Source organism: Myodes glareolus, chromosome 15 (assembly GCF_982192425.1).
Source record: "Myodes glareolus chromosome 15, mMyoGla1.1, whole genome shotgun sequence".
Taxonomy (NCBI): domain Eukaryota; kingdom Metazoa; phylum Chordata; class Mammalia; order Rodentia; family Cricetidae; genus Myodes; species Myodes glareolus.
The window spans coordinates 24238054-24263588 of record NC_142040.1 but is presented as its reverse complement, the minus strand read 5'-3'; the positions used below and the strand labels follow the sequence as shown (position 1 = coordinate 24263588).

The window sequence follows — 25535 nt, the reverse complement described above, 5'->3', positions numbered from 1 at the left end:
GCTCAACTATGTTCATAGAAGCATTATTTATAATAGCCAGAACCTGGAAATAACTTAAACGTCCCTTGACCAAAGAATGGATAAAAAAGATGCGGTACATTTACACAATGGAGTACTATACAGTGTTAAAAAAAAATAATGACATCTTGAAATTTGTGGGGATGGATCTAGAAAACATCACATTAAGTAAGGAAACCCAGATCCACAAAGACAAATACAATATGTACTCACTCATAATTGACTTTTAGACAGAAAGCAAAGAAAAACAATCCTACAGTTCACAATCCCAGAGAACCTAGACAACAAAGAGGACCCGAAGAGAGACAGACATACATAGATCTAATCTACATAGGAAATAGAAAAAGACAAGATCTCCTGAGTAAATTGGAAGCGTGGGGATCATGGGAGAGGGCAGAAAGGGAGGTGAATCTCTGTGAGTTTGAGGCGAGCCTGGTCTACAGAGTGAATTCCAGGACAGCTAGGGCTACAAAGAGAAGCTCTGTCTCAATAACAAAAACAAACAAACAAAAACCTTGAAATTGAATTAATGAAAATTTCAGTAGCTTAGTTACTTTGACCAGTAACCAGACCAAAGACAACACAGGAAAGGAAAGGGTTTATTTGGTTTACAATTCTAAGTCATAGTACTCAGAAAACTCACAGAGCTTGGGACAGTTGATCCCACCACATATGCAGTGAAGGGCAGAAAGAAGTGCACACACCCATGGGTTTTATTAGCATTCTCCTCTCATATAATTCAGGGCCCATCCTCTAAAATGGTGTTGCTTACATTGGACTTGATCCTCCTATATCAATTAACAATCAAGATAATCCCTCACATACATGCCCACAGGCTAACCTGATCTAGATAATTCCTCTTCGAGGCTTTCTTCCCAGGTGATTCCACACCGAGTCAGTTTGATGAAATTAACCATCACATGTAGGAAAGAAACTTAACTCCAGAATTCATGACCAGAAAAAAATTCACAAGTCCATCTAACTTCAGCTACCTCATCTTTGCCAAAGATACTCATTGGAGAGAAGACAACATATTCAAGGAATTATGCTGGAAAAGCTGGATGTCTGCGTGTAGAAGAAGTAAACTAGATCCCTTTACCTTACTCTACACAAAAATCCAATTTTATCAAAGACTACAACATAAAACCCGAAACTCTGAAACTTCTAGAGAAAACATGGGAAGTGCCCTACAACATACAGAAATAGAGAAAGACTGTTTAACAGGACTGCAGTTTTTCAGAATACAGCCAACAACTGACAAATGAAAGCTCATAAAATTCAAAACCTTCTGTCCAGCAAAGGAGATTAAGTAAGTGAAGAGGCATCCCATACAATAAGAGAAATATCTGCCATCTATATATCCAACAGATGATTAATTCTACAATATACAAGGAGTAAATAAGTCAAGCATCAAGAAAACAACCTAGTTTTTAAAAATGTACCATGTGTTGGAACAGAGAATTCTCAAAGGAAGAAATACAAATGGCTAATAAACATTTCAAACAATGTTAAAACACATTACCTACCAGGGAAATGAAAATTAAAACTCTTTGAGATTCCAACTCACCCTACTATGAACAACAATCTTCAAAAATGACAACCAATGCAGGAGAAGATATAGGGAAAGAGGAATCCTTATGTATTATTGTTGGGAGTGAAAACTGGTGCAACCACTATGGGCATTAGTGAGAAGCTTTCTCAAAAGCGAGAACAGATTTAATCAGAGATTTAAAAAGATTATCTTGGCCTAACTACTAATATCACCCAGCTTTCAGTGGCTGTAACAAATCCCTGAATTTGTTTGGGGGGGTCAGACTTCTGGAGTTTTCAGTCAGCGCCAGCTTACTATTCTTATCCTGTGGTGAGGCCACACACCATATCAAGAGTGTGTGGCAAAACAAAGCTGTTCACCTTATGGTCAAGATGCAAAAGAGAGGAAGAAGGGGCTAGGGTTCCATCATACTCTTTTGGTGTTTGTACCCGCAACAAACGGAAAACTTCCTTTTGGGTCCCACCACATTCTGATAGAACCAACCTTGAAACTACGCTTTTAATACACGGGTCTTTGGGAAACACTCCAAATCTAAACTCTGGCATTATAATAAGTTAAATGGCTCCAAGTTCTTTTCCCTACTCACCTGTATTTTTTAGCTAGATCATCCCTTTCTGTCTTCTGTTGAGCAAGTATATCATCCATAACTTCTTTTATCTCTAACATCTTTCCAATGTATTGTTCTAGAAACACAGTGATAAAATAAAAGGTCAGTTAATTGAAGAATGATAAATGCTTAATCTGGTCATCCAAGGTTTTTTGTTTTGTTTTGTTTTTTGTTTTTTGAGACAGGGTTTTTCTGTAGCTTTGGAGCCTGTCCTGGAACTAGCTCTGTAGACCAGGCTGGCCTCAAACTCATAGAAATCCATGTGCCTCTGCCTCCCAAGTGCTGGAATTAAAGGCATGTGCCACCACCACTCGGCTCAACATATATATTTTTTGAGTTAGGGTTTAAACTCATTACCAGTCAACTTTCTAGCATAGGTGGCCTACATAGTTAAATCAAGGCTTATCTGATTATATCATCCTAATGAAATGTGCTGAGGTATTCAGATAACACTGTACCAAGAGAGAACAGTCCATCTCAGATTCTAATTCTGCTAGACCCTATTGACTTAAGGTCTAGGAGTTGGGATTCATGGGCTCTCTATGATCAGCTATCTTTTCTTCTTGTCTGTCTTGTATGTGGTGACGTTGTGTATATGTGACATATGCAGATGTCTATGTGCAGATAGACAGATACATATACCATACATAGGCATGTGGAGGACAGATGGAATTCAGGTTGCCAGACTTGTGCAACAAACCCCGAGGGAATTCATTGGATTCCACCTTTTTTTTGAGACATGGTCCCTCACTAAAACAAAAGCTTCGAATCCTTACTGAAACTGAAGCTCACTATTTTGGCAAAAATGACTGAATATTAATTTTCCATAAATAAAATGTTATGTACTATAATTTGGAACTCCTGACTTTTTTCAAAAGCATATTAACATCATAAAACAAGGCATTCCCAAACAATCCTTGAACAAACCACATACAGTGAAAAAAAGACAAGTTATTCAGTCTACAGATGCAAGTGATGCATGATATCAATACATCACTTTTATTACTTCTAGAACAAAGAACATGCTCTCTGCGGAAAATAATGACCACTTCTATGGGAAGCAACTTTCTTTCTAATCTTTTCAAAACGACTGATAGTTTATCCATCAGCCTGGAAACATGGCTTAATTAAAGGTCAAAGTTCCATCAATTCTTCTTTTCATCCTTCAAGAATTCAACTTTTCTTCAAAGTTTCAAATAATTCCACTAACTCTTCTTTAATTTTTAAAGATTATTTTCTACACTACAGAATGCTGACCATGAAAGAGGATAAAAACATCTTGGATCTATGTTCTTGAGACATTACTTTGGCCCCTGGTCTCAAGGAGCTGATACTGATGATGTATAAAGTGCATTTTCTGGAAGGAGAAAAACGGCACCCAAAGAAAGAAAGAATCACTGGTAGAAGTCTGGCTTACATATATAAATGTGGATTATGCCCAAATTGAGATTCCCAAGTAAAAATTGAAAGGCTGAAATTAATGCATGGCATTCCCACTAATCTACCTGCCATTGGTTTAACTTTTGTATTTGTTTCTTAAGATCTTTGCTAATGTTTTTTGAACTGCTGCCCCTTTCTTTTAGATAGCTAAACTTAAAATCATTATTTTGGGTAAATATTATTTTAAGATGTGTTGCTTTTTTATGCTGCATTTGTTTAACTGCATGAAGCTGTGATCACCTGATGGTCCTAAAAAAGAGCTGAATGGCCAATAGTGAGGCAGGAGCATGAACAGGTGGGGCTGGCAGACGGAGTATAAACAGAAGAAGAACAAGGAAAAGGGGAGCAACAAGAGAACAAAGGGAGGAGGATGTCAGGGACCAGTCCCCAAGCCAGCCAGTCATGGAGTAAGAAGGATGTAAGATATATAGAAGTAAGAGAAGGAAAAAAATCAAGAGGCAAAAGGTAGTCATGATAATTTAAGTTAGTAAAAGCTGGCAAGAAACAAGTCAAGCTAAGGTTGGGCACTTATAATTGAGAATAAGCCTCTGTGTGTGGTTTACTTGAAAGCTGGGTGGTGCCCCCCCCCAAAAAATAAAAATATCAAAACAACCACCAACATTTTAGTGCCCAATGTGGGGTTGTATCTTCATGTAGGGTCCAAGAAAACCGAAAAAGGTTAAAAAAATTATACAGCTCATTTAAGAATTTGTGCCTGCTGGCCAGCCCTTGACCAGCCAGTACATTAAATAGGAATAACAACAACAAAAGAAGTAAAAATGCCTGTGGCCTCGCAAGCATCAGCATTCTAGAACTCTAGGAAGGTTGAATGTAGTTCCTGGTCACGCAACTCCTATTTGGCACAAGCTTTAGGCTTGGCTTTCACGACCTGACCCAAGAGTGGCGGAGCCAGTTGTTATGGCAAGAGGAGGATCAGGTGTAGCTTAACAGTCTAATGTTTGCTCATGCAGTCAAAAAAGACTAAGAGATACTCAGCAAAAAGGTCCAGATGGAAAAAAACCTTTAATCAGTGTGTTTTACAATGTATGTAGACTTAAGAAAGAAAGACAAAGGGTATGGACAGTTATAGAAAGAAATAAGTTTAAAAATAAAAATTAAAGTCTTTAAAGAGAGAGTAAAAGTAATAAAAAAAAAACAGTAAGTCACTCAGAGATGGGAAATACACAGGGAGTCTGGATCTTGTAGGCTATTGTGCTGATTTTGAAATTTTTGAATGCTGATAAACAAAGAACAGCTGCTAAGAGAGATGGGATTGAAAGGAACTGTTGAAATAAACCAATCTATATACTTTAGGAATGCCTTAACTTTAAAATAGAAGTCAAAAAATGTATTTGTAAAATGGAACTTAAAAGATGCATTACTTTGGAGAAGTGTTTTGCTTTTGTTTCTACAGGAAACAGGAGGCTGTGAATTTGTTCCAGATTGGTATGTATCGGGAGACTTCCTAAGACTTGACAGGTTATATCTATCAAGAAAGATTACTGCTAGTCTTCCTAGGACTTGGTCATTAACTCAAATTTTCTCAGGCACCCTAAAAAAAGTCTTTACCCACAGTCAGCAGAAAGCAGTATGGAGAGGTCTGCACCCACATTTCCAAGAGAAAAGGGAGTGTGGGAGGTCTTTGGTTATTTTGTGGGTCCTATATGTTTGCTATCATTTAGGGGAATGTAGGAATATAGGACTTAAAAAAAAACACTGTTAATCTCAGCTATTTTGTCTTGGCATGGATTTTGGTATATGAATACAAATTCAAAGTCAATTTTGTTAAACTGTATATATGTTTTTACTCCTGTTTAAAGGACTTTTGTATATTGATTCAAATTTAAGGTAATTTTTATTATAACACACTGTATATGTTTCTATTTTTTAAGCAAGATTTTTATTTTTTAAACAAGGATTTTTGTGTATTGATACCAATTTAAGGGTATTATGTTACAACATATTATATATATATATATATATATATATATATATATTTCTACTTTTGTTTAAGGTATTGTACTTAGGCAATTCATTTTAAACTGTAAGGTAAAATTCGTTTTTGAAAGCTATTATTATGAACTATTTAGGATGATCAAGAAACACAAGTCAGTAGTTAGTCATCTATAACAATCAAAATTGTAGATATGTTAGGTATGCTTTCCATATCATATAGAGATATATTTTAGGTAGAGAGATGATCTTCAAACCTTTCAAATACCTACAGAATATGGCATTTAAAATGTTTTGTTAATTTATGGGTTTTTATGATAATGAGGCACATCTGCTCCTGGCAGCACTAATTTATTTCAGAAAATTACTTCAGGCATCAAAGAAACTCCTTATGGAGTTTTCTTTCAATGTGGCAAGGCTAGTCATTTGGACAAGAAGCTGCTCTTGCCTGAACTGCTTGATGCTATGCTGTATAAACCAGGCATGCAGAACGCACAGGAAAGTGACTGCTAAACTATGCCAAAACAAGGTAGGATGGTCCTTCAGGGTCACTAGTTCACAGAAGAAACTGTCAGACATTCATTCCCCTACCATCCTTCTCCCTTTATTCTCCTTCTATTTATACTCCCTGCCTGCCAGTCCACCTATTCATGCTCCTGTCTCGCTATTAGCCATTCAGCTCTTTATTAGGACCATCAGGTGTTTTAGACAGGCAAAGAATCACAACTTCACAAAGAAGCTGGGATAATTTAAGTTAACAAAAGTTGGTTTGGAACAAGCAAAGCTAAGGCTGGGCACTCTTAATTAAGAGTAAGTCAGTCAGGCAGTGTCGGCACATGCTTTTAATCTCAGCACTTGGGAGGCAGAGGCAGGCAGATCTCAGTGAGTTTGGGGCCAGCCTGGCCTACAGACTGAGTTCTAGGAAAGCTAGGACTGTTTCACAGAGAAACTCTGTCTTGAAAAACAAACAAACTAACAAAAAAGCAAAACCAAAACCAAAACCAAAAAAAAACCAAAAAGCTGAAAAAAAAAAAATAAGACTCTGCGGCTTTGTGTGTGCTTTACTTGAAAGCTGGGTAGTGGGCCTTCCCCCAAAGGAGCCAAAATAATAAAAAGATCAAAAATAACCAACAACACCATTAATTGGATGCTTGAGCTTCACAGAATCTCCCTGTGCAAACCAAATGACTAGAAAAATTTAGGGTTAGTGTCCCCAGGGGAGTTTCTATCTTTCTAATACTATGGTGAAGAATTAGTTTTGGTATGATGCATATGCTAACAATAGAGCAAAATGTGTAAAATCATTAAAAATTTAGAAATAAATTTGCTTATACACACATCCTACACTTTGGGTTTTCTAACTGAATTTTCAATTTCAGATATTAAAAATAATACCACAGTAGCACAATGCAGTCTGCTGCTGTAAGAAAGGACATGAGCTGGAGAGATGGCTCAGAGGGTAAGAGCACTGACTGCTCTTCCAAAGGTCCTGAGTTCAATTCCCGGCAACCACATGGTGGCTCACAACCATCTGTAATGAGGTCTGGGGCCCTCTTCTGGCCTGCAGGCATACATGCAGACAGAATATTGTATACATAATAAATAATTAAATATTTAACAACAAAAAAAGAAATGACATGAAGATATTTCACATGTAAATTGATACTGTGTACTTATTTATCAGAGACAATACTTTAGGGGATAAGTGTGTTTTCATCACAGCAGTAGGAAAGCTAAGACGGCATCAAAGAGCAGCAAGCTCAACACTTCTTAATCCTGGGCTTAAGGATGAAGTCACACCTTCATCTGAACATAAACATAGCAGTTTTTTACCTCTTATCATGGTCCAGAATGTCTCTCACATGATGCATGATATTTTGACTTTGTACGGAAATGTCTGTGTCAAAAATTCCAGAAATTACTTGTTTGCATTACTGACTCATATTAAAATTTGAGCACCTTAGATAGTGTCATATTTTTTTAAAAAGTCTGTGTAGGGCTGGACAAATGGCTCAGTTGGTGAAAGAACCTGCCATGTATGAGGAACCAAGTACAAATCCCTAGAGTCCACATAAACCCAGGTGTGGTTGTATGTGTCTACAACCCCAGAGCACTCAAGGAGAGATGTGGGAGTGCAGACAGGAGACTGGGTCACTTAGCCTGGTGTGCATAACTCAGCAGCATATCACAAAGAGACCTTGTGTTAACAAGATGGAAGATGAAGACCAACACACCTGAGGTTGTCTTCCAATCTCCATCCATGCACCATGGCCTATGACTGCCTGAACACACACACACACACACACACACACACGAGTTCACACTTTCAGCTATAATGAACTTTGAAATAAGAAGTACATTTTACCTGCATCTTCAGAGTCTCTTATTTCAAGCTTTAGTAAGTTTTCTTGTTTTTCTTCTATGTCTTGTAAAATAGCACTGATGGTCTGATGCTGCCAGATAAAAATGTTAGGAATTCCATTATAAGAGGGAAGATGTTGGGGCTGGGGAGATGGCTCAGAGGTTAAGAGCATTGCCTGCTCTTCCAAAGGTCCTGAGTTCAATTCCCAGCAACCACATGGTAGCTCACAACCACCTGTAACGAGGTCTGGTGCTCTCTTCTGGCCTGCAGGCATACACACAGACAGAATATTGTATACATAATAAATAAATAAATAAATATTTTTAAAAAAAGAAAAAAGAGGGAAGATGTTGCTGGGTGGTGGTGGCACACCAGCACTCGGGAGGCAGAGTTCAAGGCCAGCATGGTCTACAGAGCAAGTTCCAGGGTACGCTCTAAAAAGCTACACAGAGAAAAACTGTCTCAAAAAATTCAAATAACAAAAAAGGGAAAGATGTACTTTCAGATAGTCTGATAAATACATAGTACATAGATAGCTTAAAAGCTTTTCTGTCTTTGTTCTCGAAATGCACTTATGTTTTATGTAACTTTAAATGAATGAATGTTGAAGACAAACAATTTAAATATATCTTGATTTATGTAGAGCTCTACTGAAAAATAGAAGAAAAAGAGTAACCATACAAGGAATTATATCATTTTTTACTTCATTTGAAATTATAGGTACAGGAGAAAAACCCCCAACCCAACATATACTATTTTATGATTACATATGCAAAAGTTCACTGTAAGACTTCATGACTGTCTCTGTACATAATTAAAATCTCACACATAGTCCTAGATATATCAAACACTACTCTGAAAAGGCACAAGAAATGGCACTCTATAACTTTGTGAGCGTGGCGATATGAATTTTCCTGCCTGAATGCACTCGGCTCACTCTGCCTAGTTCCCTCTTTCTTCTAAGAACCATGCAGTGGGCTCCAGAGTCAGGCTGCCTGTGTGTGCTCCTGGCCTCACTGCTTCCCAGCTGACTGACTGCAGCAGGTTCTTCCTCCTATCCCTGAGCTGAGAGAATCTATTCATGTAAAATGTGAAGAACAATACTATTATAAACTAAGAGCTCAAACGGATTGGTTATTATTGTTCTATAAAATCCATCTCATACAGAAACCTCTGCCAAACATAATCCATACTGACTTATCTTTTGGTAAGTTAACAATTTCAGGACCACATAATGCCTTTTACAAAACATTTCTTCATTAGTTCCTATAAGCAGAAACAGTTTTTAATTTTTGTGTACGCTTTCCAAAATCCTGTGTACATAACTGTCATGCATAAGTAATAATTCATGGCTGACTCATACTATATATCTTTTCATAAATTCTCAATAAATATTTATGATTTTTATTATGTGTCACAGCCTCCTGAAGTATACTGCTCCAAACTCTTACTCTGGTGTTTACAAGAAAGTGGAAAATACACAGAATAAAATTATTTGGTAATTTATAGAAAAATTTCTACATTTATTTATTTGTGTGTGTGTGCATGCCAGAAGACAACATTCGGGAGTTGGTTCTGTCTTTCTACATGTGGATTTTAGGGATAGAACTCAAGTTGTCAGACTAGGTGGGAAGTGCCTTTACCCAGTGAGTTGTCTTACTAGACCCGGGAAAGCAATCTTTGAGCTGCCATTTATTAAATGCATCACAATAAAATTACAAAATATGAAACTGCAAAAAAATAAACAAAAAACATAAGGTCTATCGGTAAAGTGTTTATGATTACAGAAGCAAACAGAAGGTCTAAACTTGTGCCCAGGCTAAACATCTACAGAAAGGTATTACCTGTGCAAGACTTTCCTATCTTGCTTACATTGTAGATGTATGCAATCTTCAACACAATGGACTAAGTCAAATCCAAAATAATATTGAAGATGGTACCTTAATTAACTTGTGTCTAATAAACTTAGAGGTTTTCACTGAAATATCATGATTAGTAAATCGATCCATTTGTAAATATGAACCACATAGCATAGACACTTTGGGGAGTGAATGATGACACAGTGTACAGTAGCAGTTTCTGTGGGCAAAGAAGTAGTCAAACACCTTGAGCAGGGTGGAAGGACAGCAGCTGACTTATACTCCCCTAGACAGAGTTAACCAGATTACATCTTCCTAACACATTCTGTTCCCGTGACACGAAAACCATGACTTCTGTCAAGGTCCGAAGGCTGGCTAGTCAAAGGAATGGCATTTCTAGGCTGAGGAATGAAAGAACTTCAATGCCACTCACCGCAGGGAGCTTTTCACTTCTTTTCGCTTTGTGTAAGGGCGAAGAAGGAGCAATGGTTTTTCCATCATCACAAGGACATGGCTTATATCTTTTTGGTCGGAGAGCAGGATGTTTTACTTTAAAGAAAATGAAGTTGGAAAGTAAGACTGTTCAAAATATTGTTCTATTACTTTTAAATGTCATAAGGATGAAAAGGATAAATCAAGACTACAATTATTGTTTTATGTTAGGTAGCTTCTCATTACTATTAACTATGGCAACATTTTATGAGCTCTTATCACATACTAGATTACCTTTTTAGTGTAACATCTTAACAAATATTCAATGAACTCTTTGAAATAGGTAGTTTGTTACAAATGTTATAGGAGTTAAATGTCAGAAAAGTTTAGGAAATTGTGTGGTATCACAATTGGTTACTGTAAATAGATGTTATCTGAATCCAAGTCCATGCTTTCAACTGCTCGGACTCATTGCTCTGTGGTGCTCTCCTGGGCTCCTCCCCTATTATGGGTTCCTTTGCCCTACGCTCTATTACTTTATGCTCCTCATTCCTCTGGGAATCTGACCAAGAAAGAATACACTCAAGAAACAATAGCCATAGAGACTGAGAAAGCACTCACAGCAGAGTCCCAATATCTCCAGGTGTGACTGCAGAAAGGAAGAGAAAACACTAGGGCTCCAAGAGAGAGAAGAGTTTTAATAATTCCAACCTTGATCTTCATGTGATCTAGATCACTGAAAAATCATTACATATTGAATATTCTTGGTTTTAACTAATCACATCAGCAAGTCATCTATTCTTGAAAATCCAGTTGGTGAGAAGCACGGTAGGCTGGTAAGACATGTTCTCACTACTGCATTCTCCACAGCAAAAGCAGACACATTACTGAGTTTCTTCTGAGTCCAGTTTTAATCAAGAGGAAAAGGGAAAACAATTCTCTTCCAACACTGTAAGGAGGAAACTACTGCAACACAACTCCATAGCTATACATCTTCTTGAAATATTCTCTTCACTGTTAATCTAACAAATTCAGGAATTATTACAATTTTAAGGTAATAAAATCTTATCTGCAAGGGCTTTCAAACAATGTCACATTTTCCATCCCTTCTTCAAGTAAATCAGCAGCTTGATTTCAATTATCTGTCTCATAACAAAGGTAGGGAGGTAACAGCTGGTGTGTGTTTCACTCCAGCAACCTCAAACCAACAACATCATATGGGCTTGGTAATGCAGCTTAGTAACAAAGGCTTTCCTCACATCCACAGGCACAATCCCTGGCTCAATCCCCAACACTACACTTATGAACTCCAGGCCCTGGAGATGGGAATTGTGGGAGAAAAAATGGAAGACATAATTTCAAATGTTTAAGATTTGATAATAGGATTAATCTGCCTTTCATTTAAATACCTTACTGCCCCTTTCTCACACAGCACACATCAAGCTCATCTGCCCTGTGCTTCCAGCGCTCATTCCTCGCTCACACTGTCCTGTATCCACAGGGTTCTTCACTGACTTCCTTTCTCCATATCCAGGCTCTATTTACCCTTCAATCTTCAACATACACATACTAGTTCTTAAATCTCCAATTTCTCCCAGAATTTAACACCACTAGTTTATACTGTTTGGGTAATAAAAATAATAATAGCTGCTTATTATCTTTTTTAATTTTACCAATAAATTATAGTTATGACATCACTTGTCTATTATTGCTTTTTCCAGTCAGAGATAGTCCAGACTTAATAATGTTTTCACTTGCATGGGTTTTAGCTTTATGATGGTGCAGGAGTAGGACACATTCTGTAGAAACCAATTTGGATTTGGGTCTCTCCCCTAGCAAGCAGTATGTGTGGATCCATTTTTTGGTGTATAGGCTACAAACAGCTTCCAGTCATCTAAGCAACCCCAAGATGAATAGCTGATACTCTATGGCGTTCTGCATTGCCAGGTTATGTGCTTAGTGACCAGTTGGGTGTCTTCCTGAATACAAATGTGCAGAGATAGAGAAGTACACAACCTCCAGCAAGTCCCACAGACATTCAAACAGGTGGTTTCTGATGATATTCCAGGATACTCTTTCTAGAAAACCAGTAACAACAAATGTAACCATCCAGTGGGCCACAGAAGAGTTTGTGAACCTAGAGACAGATTTTCCAAAACGATTGTAAGATTCAAGCATGAGGCAAATGTCTAACTGTACTGCCCCTCAGGGGAAATTTGTGTAGAAAATTTAAAATTAAGGAAAAATTTGATATAATACTATGACAGTATTAATAAAATAGCACTTTGAACTAAAACTTAAAAATGTAAAAGGAAGGTGGGGAAGGAAAACTAATAGTAATAAAAGATCTATAAATCTTACTATTTTTAGAGATTTATTTATTTTTATTTTATGTATATGGGTGTTTGCCCATGTGTATATGGCCTACAGAGACCAGAAGAGAGCATCAGAGACCCTGGAACTGGAGTTATAGAAGGTTGTGAGTCACCATGTGGTTGCAGGGAACCAAACCTGGGTCCTTTGGAAGAGCATCCAGTACTTTTAACTGCTGAACCATCTCTCCAGCCCCTAAATCAAATTTTAGAATACTGATTCCTAGAAATAAATGATGAATATTTAAGAATTCAATGAACAGAGAGAAACACCTACTCCAAGTTAGGAAATAACATCATATTACATATGCAGAGATTTTCTTTTACTAAGCAGAGACATACACCTGTATAAATCAGAAAGTAATGCTGACGTGCGTACCAACTGCTGTAGAGTCAATCTCATCTCCATTAATGGTTTCAACAGCACCATAAGATCTTAGTAGGTTTTTCATTTTTTCATCATCTGCTTCCTCCAAAGCAGTCCTCTGTTTCTGATCTTTCTGATTAGGGTTTGCTCCATGTTTTAGGAGTGTCTCAGCTGCCTGGAAGGTAATCATTCAGTTATGTCTACACATATCTGCTTTTATCTTAAGACTCCACCACCAAGCACATCTCTTCAAAGTATGAACAATAAACATTTCAATTATATTTGATATGGATACTGCAACTTTGATTTGACTTGACTGGCCTCGTAGGGAAACACAAATAACAGTACTAAACACAGTATGCTGCTTCCTTGCAGTAAAGAGGTAATACCACTTTTAGATCATGTCTGTCCAGAATTGCATTTCTTCTGTTCCCAAAAAGTAGCTGCAAACCATATACGCCCTGCTGAAACACAGTGCATATGACTAAGTAACAGGATTCTTTATTAAATTAATTCAAATTCAAACAGCAAAATATAGCTCACAGCTACTGCACTGGACAGCACAGGTTTACCCTGCAGAATCAGCCACCTGTATGCAAATGTGGAGTCTCTGATACTGTCCCACTGTTCTGCCCACCATGCTGGAGGACAGAGTAAAGAGGATGGCAAGCCTTGCTTCAGGACTACATTAGACTCTAATGTAAGTTACCAATTCAGTGTAGTTTAATAAAGTACTAAAATTATCCCTATAGAAATATGTTACCTAATAATTATGATCACAAGATAGCAAAGATGGAGGTGGTATTTTAACAAGTCAAAAAGGTTGTGACTTTTGGAGAGAAAGCATTTCTAATATAAATAAGGCTACTCAGAGTAACTCATATTGGATCTCTTCTACTTTCACGTGCTGTGAATATATGCACATACATATACATGAATGGATATATGTATGTACGTATATTAAATCTAGAATCTATATAGGAGAGAAAAGATGCAATATTTGTCTTTCTGAGTAAGAAATTTCTATTTCTATGTAGACAAAACAATTTCATTCTTATTTACAGTTGAATAAAATTCTACTGAGTGTATACACATCATCTCTATTCCTCTGTTGCTGGATATGCAGGCTGGTCTCTTATATGACTATTGTGACTAGCACATCAATAAACACGTACTTACATCTCTAGAGCAAGCTGATTGAAGCTCCCTTGGAATGTTTAACAGAAGTAGTTGCTGCATGTGTGTAATATTTCTCAAGAGATGTAATTTTGTACTTTTATTTACTTACAATTCCTTTGCCTGTTGCCTGGACTGGGGTGAAAATCACACTGTAAATCTGTTAGGAACTATATATTTTTTTTCTGGAAGAGTCTGTCTACTAAAGCTAGTATCATTTTCCCCTCTAAGTGAGGAAGTTAAGCTACCTGAACCTGACACCTCTACTGTGAGGATTGGGTTTGTTTCTTTTTGTAAAACATAAATTCATTTTTCCCAGATGTAGAGTTATAAGGGTTATTTCAGTTTTTGTTTGTAAGCTTTGGTAGTTTGTGTCAAGGGAACAGCTTATTTTATTTAAGTTGTTAAACTTAGTAAAGTAAGATTTTAACAACAGTCCTTTATCAGCCTTTTAATGTCTGCCATGTTCAAAATCTGGCCAGAAAAAAACTTCAAGAATTTTGTCAACTTTCTCAGAGAATAAGCTTTCCTTTTGTTAATTTTATTATTTGCTTTGTTTTACTAATTCTATTGTCTTTACTTTGGTCTTTTTGTTATTTTTAGAGTTTAAGAGGAATCTGAAGTCACTCAAGTTGTTTTCTTTTGTGCTAATGCAAAATTTGAAGTTATGAAAAATTAAAGTTCTAGATTCCATTAGACTGGGTATATAACTTTATTTGTTGAGCATTCTCTATCATGCATGAAACTCTGAATTCATTACTTCACACATGATATAAAGGCAGGAGAATCCGGAGTTCAAGGTCATCCTCAGCTATAAGCAAGTTAGAGGCCATCTTGGAATACATGAGACTCCTTAGTAGAAACTCTAATACTGGTGAAAAGTCTTCCAGCCACTGGGAATATACATGGTATGTCTTTTCTTCACTTTCGCTTTATTTAACCATGCACTTTCTGACACTATTCTATACACCACAGGCCTAAAGCAATAGGGCCAAACAGATGCAGACTAAAATCTCCGATACCATAAACTAAAATAAAGGTTTTCTCTTTATAAGATAACTTATTTCAATATTTGTTACAGCAATAGAAAGCTATCAGTGACTGGATCATTTACATTGGAAATTATAATTAGCAAGTCTGGGTTTGTCTGTTTCTGTGAGACAGGGTCTTAGCGAGGGGGAAACACCACATGAGGGCGCCGCAGAGCGGTACATAACTGAACGCCAGCACACACTAGGGCTACACTGCCCATTCTCTTGCTGCTCCAGCGAGCACGCTCTCGCCCCTCCCTCATCTTTACACGACAGCTCCATGAAGGGATCAGAAACAACCATGTCTTGGTGCTTTTTCAATGATGTATTTTTAGTTTGTTACTTATTTCTTCAAGTAGTAAATAATTTTCTTTATTATATGGATTTTACAATAGAATATTTCAATTTCTCACAATTATTTGGCTACTCATATCTTTCACTTTACTTGAATACATTATTTCTACAGTGTAGTATTGTTTTATTCTAAGCATTTAAATTTTCTTTTAAAGATACTAATAAAGTGAAAAAAACTTTTTCAAATCTATATAATGATCACATGTAGAATTTCATTCTTTTATATATATTATAAATATGAATTTTCTTGAAGTATAATCTTTCTTCTACATTATTTTAACAATTCCTAATATTAAAAATTACTTTATTGTACATATATCAGAATTTTGCTGCATATTATTTTTTATGTGTACTAAAGTATTTTGTTATATCTATGTACCCTAAGCATGCATACCCTCAGAAAACATATAGGGCATCTGATAACCTGAAACTGGAGTTACAGACAGTTGTGAACTGCCATGTGAGTAACCAGGGTCCTTTGGAAGGTGTAGCCAGTGTTTTAATATGGAACCATATATGCAGTCTCATGCTTTAATATTTTAATGCAACGATAAAGGAAATGAATTCCCTCAGCCCTTGTTTATTTCAAAAAAGTTTGTGTTCCATATTCATTGTCTAAAAATTTTAAGACAGGGCTGGAGAGATGTCTCAGCAATTGAAGACTTGACTCACAACCAAAAAGAACAAATTAAGATATATAACCATCTATAACTCCAGTTCTACAAGATTTGATGCCTTCTTCTGACTTCAGTGAGCATTGCATGTATATGATGCACAGATACACATGGAAGGCAAAACATTAAAACACATAAAACAAAGGAAATCTCAAAAGGGAATGGTAACAAAGATTCCTGTGTTATTCTTGCCAGTTAGTTTATCTCAGTAAGTAAATGCAAGGTTCACTGAGAGAACCTGTCTCAAAACCTAACACAGAGAGTGACTACGCAAGAAACCTGCTACTGACCTCTGGGTCCCATATGCATGTGCGCGCGCGTGCGCGCGCGCACGCGCACACACACACAATGTAGTTTCTGCTTCTGTGAGTATTAATTTTTGCTACATGCTAACAAGTTATCTAAAGTAAAAATACTGTGTGCTGAGTCATCTAAATAGCATCCCTAAGCAGAAACACTGCAGTTATATTCATACATTTCATTGTTGAGGAAGAGAAGACTTTGTGTGGTGTCTTGTGAAGAATAGAACAGAAGACAATCCAACATAGATACCACCACATTACACCTGCCTTTTCTTTATGAACCACAGGTATATCCTTAATATAATGATGTGATAAACTACTATATATCATGTTCAATAAGTTTTTTTAAATAAAACTCCAGCTGTCTAATACAAATACAAATTAAAGAATTAACTTTTTAAGTGTGGCCTTTTAAAAGATAACAGTCTAAAAATGTTGAAATTTATTTATGTGGCTTATTTAACTGACCTTTGCCTTATACAATAACCAACAAATTTTTCACTTTAAATATTCTTTCTGTTTGATTTCTTCCATTTTAAAATTACATATTATTTTTTGGTCAGGAAAATATTATGTATTTATGTGGCTAAAATTATCATTAAAAATAGAATACATTAATTTTTTTAAATGTAAGCACTCAATAGCTACAACGCAATATCTGGTAAAAAAAAGAAAATAACAGAGAAAGTGAAGTTAATCAAATTATGACATTAGTAAATCACCAAATCATAGAAAATGAGAAAAAGGGGAAAAAACCTTCAAAACAGCAGAAACAACAAAACAAGAACCAAAATGTTAATAATAAGAACTTTCGTATCAATAGCTGGTTTAAATGTAAAAGGAATAAATTATCCAATAAACGTTACAGAGTGGCAGAATAGAAAAAACCTTCATTTTAATTTTAAGCCTTTATATCATGGGTGATAAGTGAAGAGATGGCAAAAGTATTCCTGCAAATGGAAAATAAAATATAACAAAAGCAGCTATACTTACATTTGAAATAACAAACAAACAAATAGTTTTTAGAAAGCAACTGTGGCAAGATATCAAAAAGATAGACTAACAGCATATCACAGCTATTGATATAAAAGCAAAATCCATACCATATACACAAAGCAAATGGCAGCAACTTTACTGCCGTGTCCTGTGGTCTGTCTACTACACTGCCGTGTCCTGTGGTCTGTCTACTACACTGCCGTGTCCTGTGGTCTGTCTACTACACTGCAGTGGCCTGTGGTCTGTCTACTATACAGACACTGTCCTGTAGTCTGTCTAGTATACTGCAGTGGCCTGTGATATGTCTACTATACTGCCAGTGTCCTGTGACATGTCTACTATACTGCCAGTGTCCTATGGTCTGTCTACTATACTGCCTGGCACAGGAAGGTAAAGTAAGCGACAACAAACTTCCAAGCAGCAATCACTTCAACCCATCCCCTCACCCACGTCAGAAAAGAATGCCTTGGGTGGGTGTGGGGCTCATGCTGCATCCCAATACAAGGACGTTGAGGTAGAAGCATTCTAAGTTTAAAGTCAGTGTCAGTTATATGTTAATATCCTATCTCAAAAAATAAAATAATTGTTATATGTATCAACACTAATATTAGACCCTTTATGGAAATCACTTTGGACAACTAAAACTAAAGATTTATAGAATGTTATCTTCTGACCTACATGACATACATGCTAAGCAATAAAAAATGATTTATTAAAATATTTACTGATTTTCTAATCAACACACAACATTCTAACTTCATTCATAATTTTAGCAGGCTTTAAAACTATGTATTAGTATAAGCAATCACATTAGTTCTGTCTTTAAAATACCTTCATTTATTCCACTTGTTTCCCTAAGCAAATAGAACCCTGATATGACAAGTGCCATTACCTTTAAATGGTTCCCCACAGCAGCGCCATGTAAAGGCAGCATTCCATCTACATTTTCACAGTTTACATTTGCACCAGCTTTTAATAGCTCAATAATTACATCATTAAATCCCTCACTAGATGCCTCATGAAGGGGTGTCCAACCTGGAAAAGATAAAAATAAAAAATAATAAAGATGTTCCATACCTAATGAGATTCATGTAATATGTGTTAAGGGGCTTTTGTGGTAGTGGACTCAATGACTCTACCGAAATATATGGACATGTACTAAGTATTGAACAAGAAACAGTATTAACATTACTGCTTTAAGACATACAGGCTTCATTTTGGAGAAAAATGTTATATCATCATAAATGCTATTGATAGAAGGCAAATGATAATCAGTTCAACCGGCTTCAGCTCAGGTTTGACAGTATTTAGCTTTCATATCTCAGGTTTGCATGGCCACATTTCTATTTAAAGGACACCTGATTCTGTAAACCTTTCAATTCCCTTCTTTAATTATTTATACAAGACTATTTTATGTATAAGCAAAATGTCACAAAATCGACTCTTTAGAACAGGGTTAGAATAAGAAAGAACAAACAGGAAAGGAGGAATATAAAGGGAGCAGGGAGAAGAATGGGCAGAGAGCTGGGTCAGTTGCATTTTCTCTGGAGTCAGGGCATGGGACTAAGGCTTCCAAGGAAAAGCCCGACTAACTCCCTTTACCCCCATTCTGTGCACCCTCTGAATGAATGTTCCCTGTTATAAGAACTGCTTCAAATAAGACAGTCATTTCAATAGTGACAAATCCTACTATTCACCAAATTAAAATATGGTATAAAAATACAGTTCAAAGTTAGTCAGTTATCAGCCAGCATCAAAATTGGGGGCAAAGGAAAAAAATAGTATTTCAGTGAGTTAAAATTAAAAAACAAGCAGTTAAGAGGACCCAACCTGTATTATCTTTTAGATTTACGTCTGCTCCAGATGCTATTAGAACCTTCACTAGGGACAGATCTCCTTCTCTGGAAGCCACATGCAGCAGGCTCTCTCCTTTGGCATTCCTCTTCCTGATTCCAGCTGTGTTCACTTCTGCAACTGTATCAAGCAAATCCAAGACTTATTTTATGCAAGATGCTCATTGTTATAAAGGACTTTAGAAAATATAGTTCTACTGTCTGATAATATTCTCAACAGGATGTACCACACTAAACATGTGTAACATAAAAAAAAAAGAAAGAAAGAGAAAGTGTTTATTTTAGGTCAAATTTCAGGTAAGAGTCCATCACCATGTTGGGGGAGGTGTCACAGGAACAGGAGTTTGAGAGAACTGGTTAATAATCTTGTAAACTGACTATATTTAAGTATTCAGAAGGCATATAATAGATAAAACTTCTGAAACGCTAGAACATTTTAATGATAAAATTGATACTGCCTACTGGATACCATGTATCACTTTGCTAGTTGCCCCTCCTCTAAGGGGCTTCTAAACTGGGAACCTATATGTTAACATTCAGAGTTAGTTCATGGTAGCTGAGTTGTAAAGGAATAATTTATTTTTAAAACTGTTTCTTGATTTCTTGGGCGTATATCAGTGAACTGGGAAAATTGTTTGCTGCGTTTGGTTTAATCCCAGTTTGAGAAGAAATCTAGCATTCTGAGCTCATTCTAGTAACTAGTCAGTCAAGCACAGCCAAACACACGCGTTTCAGTTCTACGCTCATCTCACTCTCACTCACCCTTTAACAACGGATACACTTTGTTCTTAAGATAACCAAGCTCTGGCTTTATAGAAACTCTTTCAGGATGTGTATATTAGTGCACGCCTGGTATCTCAACACTCAGTGGGAGGCCGACGCATCAGAATCATGAGTTCTAGGTCAATTTGGGCTATATAGTAAAACCCTTCTCAAAAACCAAACCAAACCCCTCTTCCTATAGCTGTTTCTTAATGTATGTGTCCCTATCACATTGGTACCAAGTAATAAGGTGGCCTTTGAGGTCCTCTACTTTTTTTTAAATAAAAAATTCAGTACAAAATCATTTTCTAAAGAATCCCTTTAAAGTCTTTTCTTTGCAGTGTAAGTTACAGAGATTAAGTGGGAACTAAACCAATGAACAGATTTGTTTTCCCCGTTTCCTCCCCATACTTGCTACACAGCAGTGATGGGTATTAAAAAAAAAAACTATCAAAGAAAATACAGGAGAAAAGACAGAGATAGATTTGAACAGATTTGGGAAGCAGAACTGAAAAGTCACTGATAAAGAATGAATTGCCTTAGCAGAGTGTGGCATGGCCTGCAAGGAGAATCATGGAAAAAGCCTTTCTGAGCCCAGGCAATGAGCACCTGGAGTCATAAGTTACCCTGGAAGAAAGATGTGTGAACACAGGAAAACTGACCAAAAGCTAATACAGAGTAAAGCTGGGACTCTGAATTGACTGGCAACCACACACTTTATCTTATACACCCACCCAAAATCCAGAAACCTAGAGGTTTATTTTCCACATTAAACACATCAGAGAAGATGGAGAACAACATAAAAGCAAAACAGAGAGTTAGGGTAAGAAACAAAAGAACATTCATTACATCAATAGTGTTAGTGCCACTTAGCAAATCTGCAACAAAGACAGATTCTCCAGGTCAAACTTAGAGAGCAAACTCTAAAACCTCCTCTTACAGATTTCTATCTTCTCATCTTTGTGGTTTTATGGAATTCTCTCCCAACCAAAAGAACACTTCAACACTGTTAAAAGTATAATATTAACTTCTTTCATGAGTTCACCAAAGATTATAATGCTTGCTATCTTCCTACAGATTCATTCCCTTGCCTTTCAGCTTTCACTTTCTGATGAAGAAGAATCTATATTGGAGAAATCCATTCAGCAAGAAATTGAAGATGGCCCCCAGTCCACAGGAACTGATGCCTTCAGTACAACACGTTTAAGGAACTGTTTCCTCAATCACATGACCTTGGAAGTCCTTCCCTACTCCGAGCTGCAGGTGAGAGCCAGTCCCAACTGCACCTCTACTGAAGCCCTGTGAAAGTTACTGTTATAGGACTCATCCTGAGTGAGGTAAGCCAGACCCTGAAAGACAAAATGGTGTGTGCTCACTTATAAGTGGACATTAGCTATAAAATAAAGGATAATCATGTTACAATCCATAACAACAAAGAGGCTAAATAACAAAGAGGGCACAAGTGGGGATACATGGATTTCCCTGGGAAGGGGAAATAGAACAGATTTTGTGGGTGGACTAGGAACAGGATGGTCCAGGCAGGGCGAGGGGGGAATGGAGAGAGTGCTGGGAGAGATGACTGGAACTGGGGGATATTTGCGGGGGTGATACAGAAACCAACACAGTAAAAGCTTCCTGGAATCTACGAGAGTGACCCTAGCTAAATCTAGATGAAGAAAACCTATAAATGGTTTACAGTGTGTTAAAAATATACGTAGACTAAAGGTTAAGGTCTTTAAAATAAAAAAGAAAGAAAGAGTAGATGGGTGTGGTGGTACACACCTTTAATCCCAGCACTTGGGAGGCAGAGGCAGGCAGATCTCTGTGAGTTCAAGGACAGCCTGGTTTATAGAGGGAGTTCCAGGACAGCCAAAGTAACACAGAGAACCTGTCTCAAAAAGCCAAAAGTTAAAAGTAAAAATTAAAAAATAGAGTTTAAAATAAAGACGCAATCACACAGAGAATCTTGATACTGTATATTATTATGCTCTCTTTGAATTGTTTGAATGCTGAGGAAGGAGCAACAGCTGCTAAAAGATATTTGTTTATAAATGCTGCTGAATTAATCCAAGATAGGTATTTTGAAAATACCTTGAGTTCAAAATTGAAGTCAAAAGGTATGTTATTTTGGAGAAGAGATTCTGCTTTTGTTTCCACAGGAAATGAGAGGCTGTGGATTCATTCTGAGTTAAGAAAAAACAGCTTTGATCAAAGAAGACCACCTGAGAAATGGCCTAAATGTCTGAGTTCTACATCCAGGACAGATTCAAGACTTCTGCCTGAGATGACGAAGCCTCACAGGATACTCCAGTCATTACTTGAGGATAATTATAAATTTTCTTTAGGTCCCCATAAGATTATCAGTGCTCCCAACCAGCAGGAAGTAGCCTGGAAAACTACGCTCATATTCCCCCCCCAAAATAAACTATGGTTATTTTCCTTTGTTAAAAAAAAAAGATGGGCAAGTGGTGCAGGAGAATTGTCTATATTCTGTCAATTATAAATAAATGCTGATTGGTCAGTAGCCAGACAGGAAGTAGAGGCAGGACAACCAGACAGGAATAGAGGTAGGTCAAGGAAAACAGGAGAATTCTGGGAAGGAGGAAGCCTATCCTCCACAGTCCTGCTCAGACACGGAAGAAGGAAGATGTGACCTGCCCTGTTGAAAAAGTTACTGAGCCATGTGGCTAACATATACTAAAATGGGCTAATATAAGTTATAAGAACTAATACAAAGCCTGAGTTTATGGAGACCTCTGTGTGATTTCTTTGAGGCCAAATGGCTGTGGGACCTGGTGGGAGGACAGAAACCCCAACAAGCAGGTCCTCATGTTACAGACTGGCCTGGAACTCAGAGAGATCTGCTTGTCTCTGCTTCCCGAGTTCTGGGATTAAAGGTGTGCACGTTCAGTCTCAGATATGCCATTACATTTTCAACATCTAAAACTCTGTATTGTTGTGATAGTTCCTTCTCTTTTTCTATTTAAAAATAAAATATTCTTGAATTCTGCTTCATTGGTGTATGCTTGATCTGTGTAGTTTACTTTGATGTTTCTTTCATATTGGAGCACTTCATAAATAGCTGTTGATCTTTGTCTATATTTAAGTGAGGGAAATTAAAATACAGATATTGGAAAGCTGTGGCTGGTAAGAGTGCAGTAGAAGAGAAGGCACGGTTAAATTCACTGTTGGACGGTTGGGAGATAAGCTAGTATTAGGGAATCTCCTGAGGTCAATATCGAGAATTCTCAATCCTCTATCCAAGTTGCTTATAATTTAGTGGAAGGACATATATATACAAAATTATACTTAATATGATTAAGTGTTACTAAGGAAGTATATCAGTTTCTTGGGTCAGCTATACCAGCTTATAAGCCAGTTGCATTTAAAAAACAGAAATTTATTCTGCTATCTGAAATCTAGAATCAAGGTACCAGCAAGGACATAACTGGAAGTACTAGGGTACAAGTCTTCCTTGCCTCTTCTAGATTCTGGTGGCTGTTGACATTCTTTGGCTTTTTCAACTTGAGGTTACACGAACTCCTTTACTAGATCTATGTCTCAAATTTCCCTCTTTCTCTTATAAAGAAGCTTTTGATTAGATTTAGGGTTCATCTAGATAATTCAGAATGGTTCCATCCCAAAGATCTTAAATTGATTATTTGTATAAGTATTCCTTTTCTAAAGAAGATAATAATACTCAGTCATTTACCATAGAGGTGTTATTCACTAGTTCCAGAGCCTCATTATGGAAGGATCATCACTCAACATGTAGAAATGTAGAAAGTATGCTCACAAAGGTCTTCAATTTACACAAGAGAGGGAAAATAAGAGAATGCTCACACAGAAAATGCCTTGTTCAGCACCTTTTCTACCTCATAACAACATATAAACTGACTTTTCAGTACTTACTACTCAACCTGAGGTGGTCCAGGTTGTTGTTCATCACAGGATTAGATCTAAGAACCACTAGAGAAGAAGTAGTTTGTCAGAAAAATATACAGTTGATTAATGTGACAAAAATAGTGTCCATACTTCTTTAACAATCCTTAAAGGGCTAAATAGATATGTCTTAAAAATCCGGGATATTACACAATCCTAGTCCTCCCACTGAATACTCTTTTCATCTTTGCTGTTCATCTCCTCTAATGTCACAAACTGAAAGCCATAATCAGTAACATGACAAAAACGTATCTGGAGATTACTGGCTATCCTCAAGTGGAACAACAAATATAACAGAAATAATCTCACAGCTAAATGAATGTTCTCCAGTATAAAAAACAAACAACCCTCACCAATTTAATTAAACATAGGAATTCTTTGAAGTAGAGTAGATAATGAGGTTTAATTATGAAACTTTGATATAAACATTTATACAAACCTTGACTGCAGGGAGCTTTCAAGGAACCTTTTCTTTCTCTGAAATTCTGGTCTCTTCCATGATCTTGGGTATCACAAGGCATTTGAGTTGCTAAACCCACATTTTCCTTTTCCTCCCTGCAATTTCTTACAGTTCTTTCAGCTCTACTGGCATTAGTAGTTAACTCCTCATCTGAAACACAACCATTTATATTATTAGTCTTGTAGTTCAGCTCACTTGCCTTATGACAAGAAAATAAAACTCCTGTTCGTCCAGAGTTTCTGTTTCAAGAAGAACTCCTTACGAGAAGCCTTTAGAATGTTTTCACAGAGTAGACTAAGTGTGCTGGTTGTAGTGATAATGGAGACAGAATGAACACCAATTTTCTGCCATGAAATTGATATTAGGGTTTGAATACTAAATTAGTGCCACATTAAAAAGAGATAAAGAATGTGTAGACATTAGGTTTTGCTGGTATCAGTTTAGTAACCATCTCTGATAACAGTTTGATTTTTCCAAGTAAGTGCTGTGTGGGACCCTGTCCTCCCTGATCCTTGAGACCAAAATACTGGATGATGCAAATAATGTTTACGCTAACCAGCTAAGCTTCCTGCTAGTTCCATCCTTGGTTCTGCTACAGCCTGGTACATTAGCCTGAGGGATCTATTTTACTTTAAAATGGTAATTTCTCAACCTGCCTAAAAAAAGCTCAGGCGCCAAGGCCCATCTAACCTGTCTGACATTGCCTTAAACCCTCGACCACCTGCCTGGGGAAAAACTCCCACAGAGGCCAGTTTCCCCAGCCCCCTCTGGGTGGGAGGAGTTTTCCTTTACTGGGGACTTTATTCTCCTTCCTGCTTTTGTTGCAAGGAGGCCTTGCCCTTTTTGATCCCGGTTGCCCACTGGTATAAATACCTGACTTGAGTTTAATAAAGTTGCCATTTACTCTTGGTAAATGAGCAAAGGTCTCTTTTTTTGTGTTTCTGTTTTTAACCCTCAGGACAATCGTCCATTCTCGTGGGCCCAAGTTCGGGAAGGCGCGCGCCTGGGTCGGGTGTGGATATC

The 25535-nt window shown here is 37.0% G+C and overlaps 1 protein-coding gene across 2 annotated transcripts in view; it reads right to left on the bottom strand.

Annotated features, from left to right (window-relative positions):
• Positions 1-25535, bottom strand: part of Ankrd31 (ankyrin repeat domain 31) — a 149671-nt gene that overhangs the window by 30487 nt on the left and 93649 nt on the right. For both annotated transcript variants that reach the window (XM_087896805.1, XM_087896806.1), the window contains 7 exons: positions 24492-24662; positions 19326-19469; positions 18388-18530; positions 12975-13137; positions 10225-10340; positions 7936-8023; positions 2157-2253 (listed from right to left, as the gene is read on the bottom strand). In XM_087896805.1, the coding sequence (XP_087752931.1) occupies positions 2157-2253; positions 7936-8023; positions 10225-10340; positions 12975-13137; positions 18388-18530; positions 19326-19469; positions 24492-24662 (922 nt within the window). The remainder of the gene's footprint in view (positions 1-2156; positions 2254-7935; positions 8024-10224; positions 10341-12974; positions 13138-18387; positions 18531-19325; positions 19470-24491; positions 24663-25535) is intronic.